Source organism: Protopterus annectens, chromosome 14.part0 (assembly GCF_019279795.1).
Source record: "Protopterus annectens isolate FY-2018-M chromosome 14.part0, PAN1.0, whole genome shotgun sequence".
In the NCBI taxonomy this organism is placed as follows: Eukaryota; Metazoa; Chordata; order Ceratodontiformes; family Protopteridae; genus Protopterus; species Protopterus annectens.
The window spans coordinates 900,882,731-900,903,009 of record NC_056748.1 but is presented as its reverse complement, the minus strand read 5'-3'; the positions used below and the strand labels follow the sequence as shown (position 1 = coordinate 900,903,009).

The window sequence follows — 20,279 nt, the reverse complement described above, 5'->3', positions numbered from 1 at the left end:
TGAATTTGATGACAGTACTGAACTTAATGTTAAAAATAAACGTGTGGGAGGTGAGGAGCATTTCACCTCACTTAAGGAACTTATCTATAGTTTTGGTAACAAGTTGACCAAAATTAAAAGTATTCAGGTAGACAATATGTATCTTCGTAAGTGTATGGACATTGGTATAGTCCCTATGGGACTACGTTTTTTTAAGGAACCCCTCGGGGTTGAAATGAATGAAGAGCATATTAAAATATGTAATGACATGTTTAATGGGTTTGGAAAACAGTTCATGCAATTCATTGTTAACTGCAATGATTCTAAATTGAGTTGTTTGTTGCAGGAAGTTGAACAATTAAATGTATTCTAAAGGATATGTTATTCCCACAATGGGAAAAATTGTATTACAAACAATATGAATATGCTGAAAGCCATTGTAAAAAAGGTTTTGACAGGAAATGTAGAAAGTTAGAGGGATATTATCCAGTATGAGAAAGGCATGGTATATAGATGGAATGTTAATAAGAAAGAAGGGGCGTTTAATAATAAACACAGGGGGGATAACCAGGATATGAAACATACCACTGGGTACTATGATTTCTCCACAGCCCCAGGTGAAGGAGAGTCTTTTTTAGAGGAAGAAGGGGATTATTACAATCGGCAAACAGTGAAACAGAAGGGGAAAGGGAAAAACAGATGGACAGGACGCAAACACTATCATTAGCGTATCCCGATTTCTTTAACTGTCCTACCCTGCTGGATGGGTGTGCTAACCCTGCAATGCACATAATGGATAATAACGTGGATAAAGTTATTGATGGGATACTTTACACCAGTGGGGAAATGAAAATATACAATTATAGTACATATCAAGTACACTCTGAACTTTTTTCTATTTTTTCGAAGGGTATGAAGTTTATCCCTGATAAATTCCTGGACATTACTGATACATTAGTTGAATTCAAGCTATTTTTCAGGAAGTTAAATTTAGGTCTTTTTTTTAATAAAAACAATAAGATGGACACCAATACAAATGAACTAAAGAAGAAAAGTGTTTTTACCCCCCCCCCCCCCCCATGTCCAAAATTTTGACATCCTTTGAGAATGTGGTTAATACCGAAATTTATGGGTTATTCAACAAATATAGATACAAGAAAGGCCATTGTGATATCAGCAAACAGGTGCATGACATTGTTGACTCACTATGTGAACACAATATTAGAATTATGTCCACGGACAAAGGGGGAGGCATTGTTCTTTATGATCAAGAGAAATACACAAGTAAGATTTTTGATTTATTAAATAATTCCTCACAATATGTAGTTTCCTCCCTGAATGAAGTGAATATAGCTCATGGTCATATTGATTCATACTTGGAGGAATTTTTACTGGAAAATAGAATTAATGAGGAGATGTACAAATATCTTAAAGTTGAGTTCCCTATATTAGCTACGATTACAGGCATTCCCAAAATCCACAAAAAATTGTTGGATCCCCCTTTTTGACCTATTATATCAGGGAGTGCAAGTAAAGCCTTCCCCTTTGGTAGAGTTATTCATTATAAATTGAGACATGTATACAATATTGTTGAACATATCATGAAAGACTCATGGGAATTTTTGGGAATTTTCAAGCAGGAGATATGGAGCCCTAATCTCATATATGTCACTATTGATGTGCAAGACTTGTTCTCTTGCATCCCTAAAGACGATGGCATGAATAGGTTTCACAATAGTATACACAGACACAGTGGACTGGGACAGGATGAAATATCTTTAATTGTTGAATTTATGGATATAGTACTTGACCATAATTTCATCTATTTTGAGGGGGAGTATTATAAGCAGAAGACCGGTGTAGCGATGGGGACAGCGTGTGCCCCCATCTACGCTAACTTGGTGTTACTTGATTGGGAATGTGAATTTGTTTTGAACACCTCATGGATGTCACACATAAAGAGATACGTCCGCTTTTTGGATGATATATTTATTTTATGGTAAGGTTCAAAACAAGTTTTATCAACTTTTGTGGAGTACATCAATCACACTACAGAATATTTAAAGTTTACATTTCAATGTAACACTGTAGGGATTAACTATTTGGATGTTTATCTATATAGTGATGGTGAGGCATTCCAGTCCCGAATCTATAGAAAAGATACATTTAGCATTGGCTATTTGCACTTTGAAAGTGCACATTCTTACAACACCAAACGTGGTATCATAAGGGGGCAGTGCATTTGAGCTGCAAGAATGACATCTGACAGAAAGATTATGCTCCAAGAATTAGCATATATTGGACAGTTATTTGCCAGCAAAGGATACCCCCAAGTTATGATAAATGATGTCATTGCATATGTATCTAAGGAATGGGGTAAAAAATGTACCCCTTATAGGTATTGGAATATCGGACCAAAACCAAGTATACAGTAACAGTAACAACAGTAATAGTGACACTAGTAATAAATACACTAAGGCTTGCATATTAAAATATGGTAGACACACTAGGGAAGTCAAAAATATTATTATATCCAATTGGAACATCTTGACCAGTGATGTCTCAACCAAGGAGAAAATACCTGACAGGCCACAATTCGTTTACAAGACAGGGAACAACTTGAAAAGAATCATTGAAGCTAAGGCCAGCTTTTACAAGAGAAACAAGACACACAAAACTGGTACAAAAAAATGTGGACATTGCAATTTTTGTAAATATATATTGGAGACACCATCCATCACATTAAATAACTGTATTAGGAGTAAGGTTAGGTTTTCTCATGGAAATTCAGACCCAACACATTATATATCTGGCTATATGTGAAATATGTATGAATTATTATGTAGGGAAGACTAACCGATGCTTTAAGAACAGGATATATGACCATCTCGATTGTATTAGAAAATGTGATATTAACAATGCCTTGTCCCGTCATTTGATCAATTATCCGCAATGTACTGGTTTTAAGTTTGGAATTTTGGAGGTGATACATCCGAACCCAAGAGGGGGTAATATAAAGGCAGTGGTGGGAGAGAAGGAGATCAGATGGCAGATTAGACTCAATGCAGCTGTATCTCCGGGGTTGAATGAAATGATCCCCACCAAACCCCTTGTTAGGACATATATACCTTATTACTATTAGGTTGTTTGTATCTACCTTTACATAAACATTTATAAATTGCACACAAAAAACAAAATATTTATACTATATTAAATTATTGTCTTTGTAAATATATATATGAGGTTCAAACATTCAAATTCATTTAGTTTTAAGTTATTTGACATTTGAAAGGACTTGCTATTTGATAACAAATGGAATAGTTGCTTGTGTGGATATTTTATCTCTTTAAGATGTTGTATATATAATTGAATAATAGTTTTTTATGGGCGGTTTTCTCAATTAAGTATCAGTATATATGGGAGTGTTTCTTCACATTATGTGTTCTGAGGAAGTCATTTTATTTTGATGAAAGCGCTAAACCTTTGTATTGTGTTTTAAATAAAGAGTACTTCATTGTGCTGAATCCAGATTCCTGGCATATACATATATATATATATATATATATATATATATATATATATATATATATATATATATATATATGTATGTATGTATAGGTTCATAGGTTTATACTAGGCTATCTGCCCTAAGGCATTTATAAGCCTAGCCCAAATGTTTGTGGCTTACGCCACCCCTTATATGAAAAAATACTGTGCCCATTAGTTTGTTGTGCCTCTGTCCAGCAGTGACACAGAGATGATTCCCGGGGTAAACCTACGATCTTCCATCCACAGGTCAAGATTTCTTTTGAACAGAGCCAGCGAGGTGCTCTGCCTCACATGGACCGGGATTTTATTCCACAGCATAGGGAGTCTGAGTGATAAATCTATCCCTCCAGCACGTCCTATTTATATCCTTGCTAAGGTTTAAGTCGCTTGCTCTAGTGGTTTTGGTGGATTTGGATTTTGAGGTGGAGCATGTCCATTAATTCCGGGTTGGACATGGCCTTGTATGTCAGGCACATGTCACCTCTGAGCAGACTGTATGCGACTGAATAGAGCTAGAGTTTCTTAAATCTGGCAGCATATGACAGATTTTGGATTCCCTTTATCCTTTTGGTGAGGAACTTTTGGGGTCTCTCCAATTGCTGCAGATGTCTGGTGAGATGCATCCCGAATGGGGCATTGTACTCTATCATTGGTCTGATAAGTGAAGAGTACAGGGGAACAATGACCTCACTAGATCTGGATGTGAATCCCTTTATGATCAGGTGGGCAATGTAGAAGGTCTTTCTAACCACTTTAGCAACGTGAGTGTCAGAAGAAAGGCCACTGTCAACCTGGGTCCCCAGGTCCCTGATAACCTCTTCTGTGCTTAGTGGATTGCCACCTATATGATAGCTTGGGGTAACCTTGTTTTTCCTGAAGGCTGTGACTATACATTTTTTGGCGTTTAACTTCAGGCCATGGCTCTGGCACCAGCTATCTGTTTCTGTGAGTCCCTTCTGAAGGATATCCATGTCCGATGCACTTTCCACTATGGCGCCCAGTTTGCAGTCGTCTGCAAACTTTGTCAGCCAAAGTCCTCCCATGTTGGCCTGTACTTCTGAGAAGTAGATGCCGAACAATAGGGGGCCAAGGACCGAGCCCTGTGGGACACCACTTGTGTCCGGTTGGAGTCTGACATAGCGCCAGCAACTCTAACCCTGTGGGTTCTGTTTTTAAGCCAGTTTGCAACCCATCTTGTGACATATGGGTTTACATTTAAGCTGGTGAGCTTTTCTATGATACCCGAGTGGGGTATTGTCGAAAGCTTTTGCAAGGTGAAGGTAGGCTGTGTGAACTGCCTTACCCTCATCAATGGCCTTGGTGACGGTTTCAAAAAAGACGACCAAGTTCAAGAGGTATGATCTGCCCTTGACAAAGCCGAATTGGGTAGGATCCAATGTCTGTAGGTCCCCTATGTCTTTATGAGTTCCATTATGATCCTCTCCATAGCTTTGCAGACCAGGCTTGTTAAGCTTATGGGGTGGTAATTACCAGGGTCCGTAGAAGCACCGCCTTTGTGGAGTGGGACCACAGTTGCCGTACGCCACTCATTGGGTACGTATCCTGTGGTAAGGCTAAGATTAAACAGCAGCCTTATGTGTGGGTTTAGTTCCTCATTGAGTTTGTGTAGCACACAGCCGGGACACCATCCGGTCCCATTGATGCTGTGTTTTTAGCTTTAGAGAGCAGCTCTCACCTGGGCATTTGAGATGTTTGGGAGGCTACACTCTGCTGGGATAGATATTTCTCCTTTTGGGGAGAAATTTTCACTGAACCTGTCTGCCAGTATGTTTGCAATGTCTGTGGGTTCAGTGATTTTTGTATCATTTTGGACTAATGCTGAGCATATCTGGGAGTTTCCACCCAGATTTCTAACATAGCTAAAGAAGGCCTTATGATTGTCTTTTGAGTCCTTGGCGATTTTTCTCTCAAAGTTGGCCTTGGATGATTTTGAGTGATCGTAGTTTTTTACTAGTATTGATTAGAGATGTCTTCCCTTTTAGGGATTTTGCTCTATCTTGTAGTAGCTTTCTCCTCTTGTTGTAAAGTTTGATGTTCTTCATTCCACATTGCTGCAGTCCTAACCATTGGGTAGTCCGCTGTCCAGTCGGCCCGAATACCAAAGTATATGGCTGACGTCGGTCAAGGCGCATTAGACTGACGTCAGGGCGTCATGGTACTAATGCGCATGACCGACGCCATATCCTCAGTCTTTTTGCGCATGGTCCGATGCAGAAGCAGTTTTGCGAGTGCAGGTTGGCGTTCTGAAATATTTCCGAAGTCGGAGTTTCAGACCGACTCAAAGTTGGCTAAGTACCCCGTTGGGGAACATTTTGGTTTTTTCTTGCCTCAGTATTTAACCGGATGTCAGAAAAAGTGAATAACTGTATTTCTTGTGGGAAGCAGATACCTCATAGGGATTACCATACTCTGTGTATACCTTGTTTAGGGCCTGAGCACGACGTTGTTGGTTGCCGCTCTTGTGCTAGATTTAACAAACGCACTATTAAGAGAAGGTTAGACTGTGCCAGGTTAGTGTTTGGGAAGCGTTGTAATTACAAAATGCCGTCGGATGCTCCGACGCCCGCTTCGTCCAAAAAGCGCAAAGACAAAACGGCAAAGCCTAGGGTTGATGAACCGGCAGTCCCGGACGTTGGTTCTTCAGAAGGCTCAGTGGAGCCAGAGGTTTTGCCAGGAGTTTCTTTGGAGTCTCAGGCAGAGACTTTACTGTTACAGGATGTGCCCTCTCAGGAAGTAGGCCAGGCTGAGGGGGCTTCTCAGGTAACTGTTCTTTCCTCTCTTCCCAAGATAGTTAGAGCTTCTCCTACTGTTTCCAAAACTTCTTTGAGAGGTAGGCCAAGTTCAGCTTCAGTGGGGGCTTCTCCTAGCACTTCAGGTTCTGTGCCTAAGAAACATATGCTTAAAATGGCAGAAGATTTAATTACTATGATTAGAGGCTCTATGCTCCCTCCTGATAAGAGGCCTAGGGTGGAACCTGAGTTTGAAAGTTTGGAACAGTATTCAGAGGCTTCGGAGTCTTCTGCGGAAGACTTGCAGGAGTTTCCTCCTTATTCTGATTCTGATGTGGATGATTCCACACCTGCAGCTTCTCCTCCTGAGGATTTCTCATTTTCAGAGACTCTGCATTCCATGAGGGAACACTTCAAATGGGAAGGCCAAGATTATTCTGATTCCAGGAAAAGGCTTAGGGAATTCTTATTTTTACCCCAACATAAGCCCTTAGCTATACCTCCTGTGTTGAATGTGGTGGAAGATGTCTTTGCAGAGGCTTCCCTGAACCCTGACTCTTTGCCTCCTGCCCCTGTTAAACCTGATAGGTACTATAGGGTGCCCGAAGCTCATAAGTATTTGTTTGAGTCCTAGGGCGGACCCAGAAACTGTTTCTCAGGGGCCTAAAGGTGTTAAGGCCTCTGTGGTTAAAAATCCTGTTCCCACTGATAGAGGCAAGGGCTTTGGATAGGTGGGGAAAGAAAGTGTATACTTCTTCCACTCTAGCCATGAGAGCGTTGAATTGTCAGTTTCACATGCTAAAATATCAAAATTATCTCCTTTCACAATTGAAATCTAAGGTGGATGCTTTGGCGGAAGGTATAGAGTGTAAAGAGTTGCTGGATTTAGTTCATGTGTCGGAACAAGTGGGTAAGCATTCTTTGCAATGTGGTTTTGATGCTGTGCAGGCCTCCTCGAGGGTGGCTGCCACTAGTTCTGTTCTTCGAGGCATGCCTGGTTGAGGGATCAGAATTTAGCAGAGCATGTTAAGACTAGGATTTTGGATGCTCCTTTACAGTCTGATGTGTTATTTGGTTAGCCTGTGGAAGCAGTTTTAAAGAAAATGGAGGACAAAGCTAAGTCTATGCAAACTGTTAAAGATTTTTTGCAGGTGCAGCCACCAAAGTTTAGTAGAAATTGGCCTACTAAGGGATGGACATATCCTGCTTTTGATTCCCAGTCTAGGGGTAGGTCTAGACGTGGTAGAGGCAGAGCTCAAGGTTCTTTTAGGCCTAGAACAGGGGGTTCACCTGCTCAGACTTCTGGTGAGGGCAGGGGTCAGTCCTTTCGTAAACAGACCCAATGACCTGCCTTTTCAGCTGCCAGTAGATTCTCGTCTGGTAGCTCCTTTGGGAGGAAGACTGTCTCTTTTCAAAGAAAATTGGGATTCTGTCACTCAAGACAGATGGGTGTTGGATATCATTCACCACGGTTACAGGTTTTATTTCCACACATTGCCCCCTTTCAAAGGCATGCCAGACGTTCCTCCTCCACAAAGGGAAGAGGCTCACAAGCAAATTTCTCTGTTACTCCAAATAGGGGCCATTCAACCAGTCCCTCTACCAGAAAGGGGCCTAGGATTTTATTCTCGCCTGTTCCTAGTACCAAAGAAGGGGAACACGTGGAGACCAATTTTGGATTTATCTATCCTCAACACTTATCTGGACATTCCCAAGTTCAAGATGTTGACGTTACAACAGCTTTTACCTCTGCTGGGCAAAGATCATTGGATGGTAACTTTAGATCTCAAGGAAGCTTACCTTCATGTGCCTATAAGACTGTGTTGCAGGAAGTATCTGCGTTTTCGAGCTGGAAATTCTCATTATCAGTTCTCTGCATTGCCCTTTGGCTTATCTACTGCCCAGAGTATTCACAAAGGTTCTGGCTCAGTGATAGCTTACTTCAGGCTAAAAGGAATTCAAATCTATCCTTACTTGGGCGACTGCCTGATTCTGGCTCAAGAAAAGGAAGACCTTCTACAGCATCTGGAATATGTCATAGCAGTGCTAAGATGCCTAGGGTATTCTGTGAACGAAATAAAGTCCAGTCTAGTACCCTCTCAAGACATGTGCTTTCTGGGTGTGAGACTGAATACAGCAGCCCAGATGGCCTTTTAACCCCGGACAAACAAAAGAATCTTTCCAGTTACTTCCATCAGCTATCTCTTCAGTCCGGGCTGACTGCAAGGACAGTCCTTCAAGCCTTAGGGTTCATGGCATCTTGTATTCTGGTGCTTCCCAATGCCAAACTGCATATGAGGAAGCTACAATGGTATCTCAAAATGTATGGACACAGCACTGCCAGGATTTGGACACTGTCATTCAAATAATACCTTGCATTCAAAAGGAATTTTTGTGGTGGGCTCAGGAATGTCACCTAAACAAGGGACTCTCTGTGACCCGGCCAGAGGCGAGTCAGATTCTAACGACAGATGCCTCAGACATTGCTTGGGGAGCTCATCTAAATGGAAAGTGGATACAAGACAAGTGGCCTGCCAGACTACAGCATCTACATATCAACATGAAGGAGATGTTAGCAGTCCAATTTGCATTAATGGCTTTCAAGGAGTTACTTCTTCCAGGGCAGGTGTTGATTCTAACAGACAACACAACTGTCATGTGGTACATCAACAAACAAGGGGAACACATTCTTACCCATTGTGCAGGCAAGCAATGATTTTATGGGAGACTGCGCTCAGCTTGCAACTAACTCTTCAGGCAAGGTTTCTGCCGGGAGCACAGAACTCCTTAGCAGATGTGTTAAGCAGACAAATCATGGATCCCCACGAGTGGAAACTGGATCTTCATGTATTTCAAAGGTTGACAGTGTCCTGGGGAACTCCAGACATAGATCTGTTCGCTTCTCCACTAAACCACCAGCTGCCAAAGTTTTGCACAAAGAGGTTACATCACACAGCTTGGAAAGTGGATGCTCTTTCTTTCAGTTGGAAAAATCTTCATGTGTATGCGTTTCCACCTCTGCCTCTTCTTCCAAAGGTGCTTCTAAAGGTCAGACAAGACAAGCCAAGGATGATTTTAATAGCTCCAGATTGGCCTCGGCAGCACTGGTACCCATTACTGAGGAGTCTAGTAAAGAAGCCTCCATGGCCTTTACCCTTGATTCCACACCTGTTGTCTCAGAGAGGCCACCTGCTCAATGTCAAGCTTCGCTCTCTTCATCTAACAGCATGGCATATTCTGTTTTGAGAGACAGCCGGTCTCAACTTCCTCAACAAGTTTTAAATGTGATTATGGAAGCTAGAAGACCTACTACAAGGAAAGTGTATGCAGAAAAATGGAAGAGATTTTTATTTTGGAGTGCAGCAAGGAATTTGCAGATTTCTGAGCCTAATTTGAGTGTGGCTCTTCAATATCTTACTGAGTTATTGGACAAAGGTTTGTCCTTCTCTTCCATTAAGATTCATGCTGCAGCAATTTCAGCTCACTATGATTGTGACCCACCATTGTTTTCGCATCCTTTGTTCAAGCAGTTTCTCAGAGGGGCAAAGAATATAAGACCCCACGAGAGCTCCTACTCCTGCTTGGGATCTCAATTTTGTGTTGGAAAAACTTAGTCTACAACCTTTTGAGCCTCTTGGTACTGCTGATTTGAAATATTTGTCATGGAAGACTGCTTTTTTGTTGGCTATTACTTCTGCAAGAAGGGTTTCTGAGTTGCAGGCCCTTATGGCAGTAGAGCCCTTTCTGATTTTCCATAAGGATAGGGTATCATTACGTACTAATCCTTCCTTTATGCCTAAGGTGGTTTCTAGTGTGGCTTTAAACCAAACTATTCATTTGCCTACTTTCTATGCAGATCCCCAAAATAAACGTGAGAAGATTTTGCACACTTTGGATGTACATAGGCAGTTGCGTTATTATTTAAGCAGGACTAAGGATTTCAGGCAGTCTCAGCAGTTGTTTGTTTCTTTTGCTTTGAGTTCTCAGGGCAAGCCTGTGTCTAAGCAAACTATTTCTAAGTGGATTGGGTTTTGCATTTCATTTTGTTATTCCCATCATGGCAAGGAGATTCCAGCTGGGATTAGGCCTCATTCCACTAGGGCTACTGCCACTTCAACAGCATTTCTAAGGGGCGTGGCAACTAAGGATATTTTGGAGGCAGCTACTTGGAGTTCAGTGCATACTTTCTCTAAGCATTACCACCTTCCTCTGTACTCTAAATCTAGGGCTGGTTTTGCCACAGCTATTTTGCAAGGCATGTTGACAGCTCCTGCTTCCTTATGATTTGCCAGCCTCCCTTACCTCTGCTTTGGGATTCTACCCGATGGTTAGGACTGCAGCAATGTGGAATGAAGAATATAGTACAGTTTTGTACCTACCATAAATGTAGATGTTCGAGGATCCACATTGCTGCAGTCCAATTTACCCTCCCGCCTTCCCCTCTGTGTTTAGGGGTGGTGGTGTGAGTTGATATATTTTATTGATGTTATGTGATCCTATCTCGCCTACATTCTGAATGATGGGTTCGGAGCCGATCCCTCGGCTCCGACTCGGCACGCTTATGCCAAAGAGCGAAGTCTCTTATTGGCTGAGCTTACTATATCCCAGGATGCACCACTACCAGTCCCCCCAATCTCGTTTGCCGCTTCCCTGCGAAGACGTGGTCTCGAGCTGGCTGGGCTGAGTAGTTTTTATTAACTAACTTTTCTGTCAGTTTTTTGCTGTTTTTGCTCACAAAAGCTGTTTTAACGGCTATCGCTAACATTTGTGTACGATTGGATTGTAAAATTGTTGTGTGTGATTGGGTTGAGTTTGTTTTCGGCCCCCCTCCATCCAGGGCCTTCCCGGACTGTCAACCTTTAATACTTTACATTGTCTCTAGTAATTCTATAGTTGGTTTAGAGTTCCCTGTCCTTTTTTACAGGAAGTGTTTGCATTAAGCTATAACTGTAAGCTTAGCTTTATCATCAGTAGGAATTTAGTTGTTTACTTTCCTGTCAAAGTGACTAGAATTGTGTAACATCATGTCTCAAACCCCTAGGCCTTCGGGCTTTAAAAAATGTTCAAATGCGGGTTTAAAATGTCTATCACAGCGATCATTCGCTCTGTGTATATTGTCTCGGGCAAAGCACTTGCAGGAGTCATGCAGTGTATGTCACGCTTTTCCTCAAGGGTCCTCCAGGAGAGGAAAAATAAATTGATTCTTAAGGGTTAGTTAAACCTTCCTTTGAAGAAGCCTTGGCATCCTCTCCTGCTCCGGCCAAAAGAAAAGGGCTTCGGTTCCGACCAGTCCGTCGGATCCGACTGCCAAACTTAGGCAGGCCTCTCCCCGGCTCCAAAGACTTGGGCGAGGTTGGACGTCTGCCTCGATGCCACCAGTATCGACTCCTCTGGCTTGGGCCGATGGCTGGGGCATCGAGGCGGGTCACCTTCGGCTCCGCTGCTCGGAGCCGACAAGGGTCGCTCAGACACTTCCTCCTCGGCGAAGTCTACCTCGGCACCGATGGAATCTGCTGTGAGTATTCCTCGGCGCCGATACTTATCGAGTCGCCGAGCCGGTCCCCTAGCCCTTTGGGGCCGATGGAGAGGCCTTCGAACCCGTTCTGTTTCCTCTCGGTCTTCGAGGATGTCTGATTCTGATATAGACAGGGTGCTCCAAAGACTGTTCCAGTCCCCAGTCTTCCAAAAATTTGTTTCGGTTCCGACCCAGCTGGTTTGAGCCGATGACCTTGGCCCACCCATTGCCATTCCTCCTCCGACTGCTTTGGCTCCGTCGAGCAGGTGCTGTTGGAGCGGTGGAGATCTCAGGGTCGGCTCCGACCCTTACTCCAACCGGGCCTTGGTCCGAGTTTGGTACGCGGACTTCGGCTGGACCCGGGGTGATGTTTGGGACCTATGCTGGTTGCGAGCCTCCCCTCGGTGCTTGCTGCGGGACTTCCGTCGGCTATCACGGCTCGAGTCCGGACACTCCCAGGATTCTGGGGTCCGGCTTTCAGGGCCATGAGGAGTGCCTTGGCCAAGTCCTCTTCGCCATCTCTCCGGTTTTACCAGCACCTTTCCTGGGCGTGGAGACTGGGTCTTTGGCAGTTCCCTGTCCGTAGCCAGCGGAGCCCGAGGCCTGAGGTTACCCCAGTGGGGTTCCCCTCCTCCTGAGGGTTCTTGGAGTTGTCTTCAGAGGAACCCCAAGGAAGAGATCGTGCAAGAGGAAGCACGTGGACTCCCCGAGTCTATTACATCGGACACTGATATGGATGATGCAGAGGGTCCCGTCGTCCTCGGATGATGTCTCATTTGCAGACATCTTAGAGATCCTCAAACAACGAGGCGGCTGGATATCCAAACCCCCTCTGCTGACGAGTCAGTGCTCCTCAAGGCCTTTGGGGCTCAGCCCTCCGCCTCCTGGGTGTCTCCGCCCTTGACGAGCTTCTGGATTTAGTTTGTCGAAGGGCGGGGAACATCCAGATACCGTGGAACCAGTCCTTCTCGTCCAAATAAATTTTTATCTGCTCCCCGAGAAGGAGTTCCTTACAAAAGGCGTGGCTGTAGCTGCCATGGTGGGGACATCTCCAACACAACAGGGCGTGGCAGAGGCTTCAGCGTCCGTCCATCCTCCTAATAAGGAGTCTAGGAGTATGGATAGGTGCAGGCGCACCCTGACTTCAGCGGCCTTTACCTTAAGGTCTCTGAATTATTTGGCACATTTTACCAGGCTTCAGAGGGATCTGGTCAAGGAGTTGTCAGATTCCCTCTCGGGTAACCTACCTGAGCAGCTAGCCCAGTCGGTTGGCTCTCAGTTGGCTATCCTTACGTCAATTTCTAACTCGTCCATGAGGCTCATTTCCTATGCGGCCGAAGAGCGGCAGGCACAGGCGTGGCTCTCGTGAGACAAGCCTGGCTCCGCTTGTGTCAGTTCGGAGGCCTTCAAGTCTTCCTTCGGCGCTCCCTTTGATGGGTCCTCATTGTTTGGACCCAAGGTGAAAGACACCCTTACCGCTGTGAGCAAGAGGGAAAACGTTATCTGCCGTAGGTGCCCGTTATTCCACTCCCTTCGGCCTTACCCCAAGGCTAAAGGAGGGAAATGTGGTTCATAAATCGCAAGTTTTCTCCCAACAGCAGGAAGATTCCCGTCCAGAGGCAGAGGCGGGAAATTTTTCAGCGAGACGCCGTCCCAGAGGCGGCAGAGGGCCCCGCAATTCTGGAGACCGCGAGTCCTTTCGTGGCTCTTCAGCCTCCCACACGTCATGAGGGATTGCCCGGCTGGGCTACCTTCGAGCCAGTCGGGTGTCGTTTTGCCAAGCACCTAAAAGCCTGGGAGTCAATCACTCAGGACAGATGGGTGCTTCGGATCATTGCCGGAGGTTACACCATCCCATTCAAATACTCACCCCCACCGTCCAAGAGAATCCCGGACCCACCACCCAGTTAAAGGGAAATAGCAACCGCAGAAGCTTTAAAGCTGCTAGAAAAAGGAGTCATCCAACCGGTCCCCACAGATCGGATCAGGAAATTACTCCAGGTTCTTTTTAGTGCCAAAAAAGACAGGGGACCTGAGACCAATATTGGATCTCAGCAGACTGAACCAATCCGTCACGAAATCCAAATTCCGAATGGTCACGTTACAATCCATTCTCCCGTTGTTGGAGAAGGATGTTTGGATGTGCTCCATAGACCTCAAGGACACCTATTATCACATACCGATACATCAGGCGTCCAGAAGGTATCTGCGCTTCAGCCTGGGAGTCGGTCATTACCAATTTTGTGCTCTGCCCTTTGGTCTCACCACAGCCCCCAGGGTGTTCACCAAGTGTTTGGCAGTAGTGACGGCTCACCTGAGAAGTCTTGGATTCCAAGTGTTTCCCTATCTCGACGACTGGCTCCTGACTGCCACCACCAGGCATCTACTAATGGACAACCTCAAAGCCACCATCTCCCTGGGTGTTTCCCTGGGGATTACATTCAATTGGTCAAAGTCTGTCTTGCTGCCCTCTCAGCATAAAGTTTATAGGAGCAGAGATAGACTCAAGATTGATGCGTCTTTCTTCCTGCCGAAAGGATCTGAACTTTACAGGGCCAAGTTCAAGCTCTGATCTCGAGATCCAAAGCCCCAGCCAGGATGGTCCTACAGGTTTTAGGCTCAATGTCTGCCACGGTTCTTTTAGTTCCTCTAGCAAGATTACACATGAGGATTCTTCAGTGGCTCTTGTCAACTCAATGGTCCTTTCAGGATCTTCCCTCAATCATCACATCATGATTACGGAAATATGCAAAGGGACCTTCGCTGGTGGCTTCAGACATCCAACTTGGATCAGGAAAACCCTTTGTTCTCCCCTCCAGTGGTTACCCTGACGACAGATGCCTCCCAGATAGGGTGGGGGCATTGTCTGGGCAGGCTAGTTCAGGGCTCCTGGCTTCGAGAAGCTCTTCTCCACATCAACGTGTTGGAGATGAGGGCTGTACTTCTATCCCTACAGGCCTTACACAAGTTTCTTCCTCAGGGCATCATCGCCATCCACACAGACAACATGTCGGTGGTTTGGTATCTGAACAAACAAGGAGGGACCAGATCGTATCCCTTTGCAGAGAGGCCATGAGAGTGTGGGAATGGGCTGTAGCTACCAACCGCTTCTTGGTAGCGACCCACATCCCGGAAAGTCAAATGTATTGGCGGACAAATTAAGCAGGACAATTCTCTCTCCTCACGAATGGTCTCTAAACCGCTGTAGCAGCCCAGGTTTTCAAGAGATGGGGGCGCCGTGCTGCGACCTATTTGCAACTCCACAAAACACCAAGTGCCAAAGGTTCTTCTCCTTGATTCCACATCAGTAAGTACCAGCCATGGATGCTCTAGCACAACCTTGGCCAACAGGGCTACTTTATGCCTTTCCTCCAATTCCACTCCTTCCCAAAGTTATTCAAAAGCTTCTCAACTGGGGTCTTCAATGATTCTGATTGCCCCATACTGGCCTCGTCAGATATGGTTTCCTTACCTGAAAAAGCATGCAGTGGACGATCCGTGGACCTTAGACCTGATCCGGGATTTGCTAATCCATCAGTCGGGACATTGGCATCAGTCCCTTCAATCTTGAAATTGACAGCTTGGCTCCTCCACTTCCAACCTTAGTTAGAAGGCACACACTAGACCGGAAGTTGTTCACATTTTATCTTCGCCCACAAACCCACCACTAACAAATTGTACCTCAGTAAGTGGAAGAGGTTTGCTATCTGGGCTCAACTCAAGGGCTTAGACCCTATCACTGCTCCTGTCCCAGAGGTTTTGAAATTCTTAACATCCCTGTTTAATCAGGGATCTTCTGTCTCAACTATTAAAGTCCAACTAGCGGCTATCTCTAAATTCCATGAATCCACGGATCCTCCTTTGATGAGCAGCAGACTATGCAAAACGTTCATTAAAGGTGCGAGTCTGTTAAGACCACCAGTTTTTCATCCTGCACCTCCGTGGGATCTTGATTTGGTGCTTGCATTAACATCTCCCCCTTTTGAACCGGCTGCTACATGCGAATTAAAATATCTGTCTTGGAAAACGGCATTCTTAGTGGCTATTACTTCTTCAAGAAGAGTCTCAGAGCTTCAAGCCCTGTCTATTAAACCACCGTACTTGATTTTCCACAAGGATAGAGTATCACTTAGGCCTAATCCATCCTTTGTCCCAAAGGTCTGTTCTAGTTTCTGTCTTCAACAATCTCTAGAGCTACCAGTTTTCTTTCCAAAATTCTCTAATGAAGCAGAATACACTCTCCATAAATTGGATGTTCACAGGCAATTACGCTTCTATTTAGACAGGACTCAGCAACCGTAAGTCAGCCCAGTTGTGTGTGTCCTTCTCAGATAATAAATTGAGCCAAACCATCACAAAAGCTACAATCTCAAAATGGATCAGAGATTGCATAACTCAGGCCTATTCTTCTTGAATAAACAACTTACATCATCTATCAAAGCTCATTCTACCAGAGCTATGGCTACTTCTATAGCCTTTCATTCCAAGCTCGCTATATCGGAAATTTGTGCTGCGGCTACTTGGTCCAACCCGCACTTTCATTTCCCACTACAAATTGGATGTGGCATCTAACGGACGAAATTCATTTGGTTCCACTGTACTCAGGAGTGTTTTCCAGTGAGCCACCCAGGATTCAGGTGCTAGGGACGCTGTCCCATCATTCAGAATGTAGGCGAGATAGGATCACATAACATCTTTTAGTTATGTACACACCATAACTTCAGATGTTTGGGATCCATCTACTACATTCCGACTCCCCTCCTTCCCCTGCCTTGCAGATCAGAAGAGATTGAGCGGTTTTGAGTTCAACTGTTTTATCTTGTTTCATCTGACGATGTTATATAAGCAGGGTATGCGTGTGTGCATGTATGCGGACAAACTAGATCTGGGGGACTGGTAGTGGTGCATCCTGGGATATAGTAAGCTCAGCCAATAAGAGACTTCGCTCTTTGGCATAGCGTGCGAGGAGCCGAGGATCGGCTCCGAACCCATCATTCAGAATGTAGGCGAGATGGATCCCAAACATCTGAAGTTATGGTGAGTACATAACTAAAAGTTCATGTGTATATATATATATATATATATTGTATATAAGTTTGGTGCAGGGCTTTTTTGTGTTTTGGATTGGGCCTTGTCTTTTTAGGGTCTTCTGACATCTGGGGCAAGAAAAGACTGAGGATATGGCGTCGGTCATGCGCATTAGTACCATCTAATGCGCCTTGACCGACGTCAGCCATATACTTTGGTATTCGGGCCGACTGGACAGCGGACTACCCAATGGTTAGGACTGCAGCAATGTGGATCCTCGAACATCTACATTTATGGTAGGTACAAAACTGTACTTTTTTGGCTGGGGTCCACCAGATCGGGCGCTTGCCTTTGGTGGAAAGGGTCTTGATTTTATTTGGGATTGCTTGATCCATGCAATCCTGGAGGTGCTCGTAGAAAGCATTTGTAAGGGATTCAGCAGCGTGGGTTGTGGTTTCCAATGGCTCAGAGGCCTTGAAGGATACCACACCAGTCTTAAGTGTGAAGTTGGCTTTTGAGAAGTTCTTCACTGTGGTCTTTTTTGTTGGGGGCGGGATGTGGATCTCCAGTGAGATTAGTTTATGGTCTGATCACCATTGAGGGATATACTTCCGGTGTGGAGCATTTTGTCCCCATGTTTGTGATGATCATGTCTAGTTTATTTTCACCTCTTGTGGGAATGGTGACAAGTTGTTCCATAGCATTTGAGTTTATGAACTCCAGGAACCTTTGGGCTAGGGTATTGGGGTTTGAGTAATGTTCCCAGTCTATGTTTGGGTAGTTGAAGTCACCCAATATGATGGTGTTTGGAGAGACATTTATACTCTCCAGTGTCTTCAGGAAGGCTGTGTGGGGTTCCTGAGTTTGAGGGTGGCCTCTAACATGCTACAAACTGTAGAGCAGTTTTGCCTATGGTTAATTGCACCTGAATGGTCTCTGATGCTTCGTGAGTTGCCACCAGCCTGGAGGTGTGGCTATCCTTGATGAATATGGATACACCCCCTCCTTTTGTGGTACGGTCCGGGTGTTGGGGCCGGAACGCATGATATGAGGTAAAACCTGATAGTGCCGGGGTGCTCTCAGGAGCCTTGAACCAGGTTTCTGTCACAGCACAGACATCGATGTTCTCCATACTGAGGAGGGCTTCGAGGGCGTGCATCTTGAGATTTAGACTTCTGGCATTGAGCAGCATTACCCTTAGTTTTTTTCCATTATTGTTTTCTAGGGCGGTGGGTTTAGATTTTGAGCCTTGTCTAAAAAAGGCACTATGGGGGTGGCAAGAGCCTTTGCCAATATCGGGAAACCCAGGGGTGACAGGTGCAAGCCGTCCCTTGCGAAGCAGCGTGGCTTGTCAAGCATCTCATTCCAGGCAGACAGACATCGAGTCCCCTTAGAATGACACCAGAAATTAAGCCAATTATTAAAACTGATCATTTTGTGTCTGTATTGTGGCATCATTCTTGGTGAAGGTAGGATACTGGTCAGGGTCATACCAGCCTGGGCTACATAATCTGAGAGCTCCTTTATGTCTCTTTTCATGTAGTCCAGGGAGGTACGTCACCAGTCATTGACACCGTCATATACAATGACTGAGTCATACTTGTACTTGCTGTGGAGTGACCTGAGTGCTTGTGTTGTGGCTGCTTCTAGCGCCCGACAGGCAGCTTACTGTGACCCTCTACTTCAGTCCGGTGAGTGGGACGTCAGTGTGTCTGACTATGGAGTCACCTATGACAAGTGTGTCTGGCATTGTGTTTGGCTTAAGGGCTGTGACTGATTTGCACACTGACTTTGTGATCTATGTGTTGCTTGTGTTATGTCATGAGGTGGCAGTTGTTTGGGTGTCTGCTTTGGAGGCCTCTGCTATATATGCATATATATACACACACACATATATATGTATATATATATATATATATATATATATATATATATATATATATGTATTATACACATACATATATAAAATATATATTATACACATACATATATAAAATATATATTATACACATACATATATAAAATATATATTATACACATACATATATAAAATATATATTATACACATACATATATAAAATATATATTCTACACATACATATATAAAATATATATTCTACACATACATATATAAAATATATATTCTACACATACATTTATAAAACATATATTATACACATACATTTATAAAACATATATTATACACATACATTTATAAAACATATATTATACACATACATATATAAAACATATATTATACACATACATATATAAAATATATATTATACACATACATATATAAAACGTATATTATACACATACATATATAAAATGTATATTATACACGTACATATATAAAATGTATATTATACACGTACATATAAAATGTGTATTATACACGTACATATAAAATGTATATTATACACGTACATATAAAATGTATATTATACACATACATATATATAAAATGTATATTATACACATACATATATATAAAATGTATATTATACACATACATATATATAAAATGAGAAGTTATGTACCTACCATGCTAGGCGGTAAATACCCAGGTCTTGTTTGCCGCTTTAGCTGCGAGGTGCTTGTTTCTACCGGCTCTGCAGGTTAGTGACTTTTTATACTTAAACTTTAAAATCCCCTTATTTTTCTTCGGATAGTTTCTCACAATATTTTTTTTAGTTATCTATCCCTAGTTTCATTCGGGTTCCCCTAATTGTTTTTCCCGTTTATCCCCTGTTAATTTCCTTAGGCTTTCGGGCCCTCCTCACTTCCCCTTAGTCATACTTTATTGTGTGAGTGATTAGCTTAGTTTTCTCCTTTCTTTAAAGGTGTGTCTGTGTTTTACAGCCACTTTAGGATGTCTAAAGACTCCAAGGTCTCAGGCTTCAAGAAGTGTGACTCGTGCTGTCAGAAAATGTCTGACAGACTTGTCACACTTGTGTATATTGCCTGGGACCTTTGCACCTGCAGGACTCTTGTTCTATCTGCCACGCTTTCAGTCCAAGAGTCCTGCAGGAACGCAAAAATAAACTGATACTTCGAGGCTTATTAAAGCCTGAAGGCTCCCTGACCCAGAATGCGTCAGGAAAACTTAAGCCTTCCAAGGTGTCTGCTCCAGCTTCGGAGCCGTCCGCTGGTGGCTCTAAGGCTGCTTCGACATCGACTCTGTCTGGAGCCGATGTTTTGAAGATTAAAACTGTTATCTCTGCTCCGGCTGGAGCAGAGAGGTCCGAGACTCAGATGGCTCCGATAGTTTTGTCGGAGCCATCTACTAGGAAGAGGTCGAGATCCCCATCCATTCGCTCTATCCACTCGGCCCCGGGATCTCCACTCTTATCAGAGAGGAGCCATAGGTCCCACTCCTCTCGGTCCTCCAGACTGTCCGACCACGACTTAGCGAGGGTGGTGAGCAGACTTCTCAAGTCCCAGGCACTGGCCCA

The 20,279-nt window shown here is 44.0% G+C and overlaps 1 protein-coding gene across 1 annotated transcript in view; it reads left to right on the top strand.

Annotated features, from left to right (window-relative positions):
* Positions 1–20,279, top strand: part of KIF11 (kinesin family member 11) — a 1,847,788-nt gene that overhangs the window by 916,056 nt on the left and 911,453 nt on the right. The window contains exon 13 of the mRNA XM_044055639.1: positions 1–146. This exon is cut by the window's left edge and continues 611 nt beyond it. Within this exon, the coding sequence (XP_043911574.1) occupies positions 1–146 (146 nt within the window). The remainder of the gene's footprint in view (positions 147–20,279) is intronic.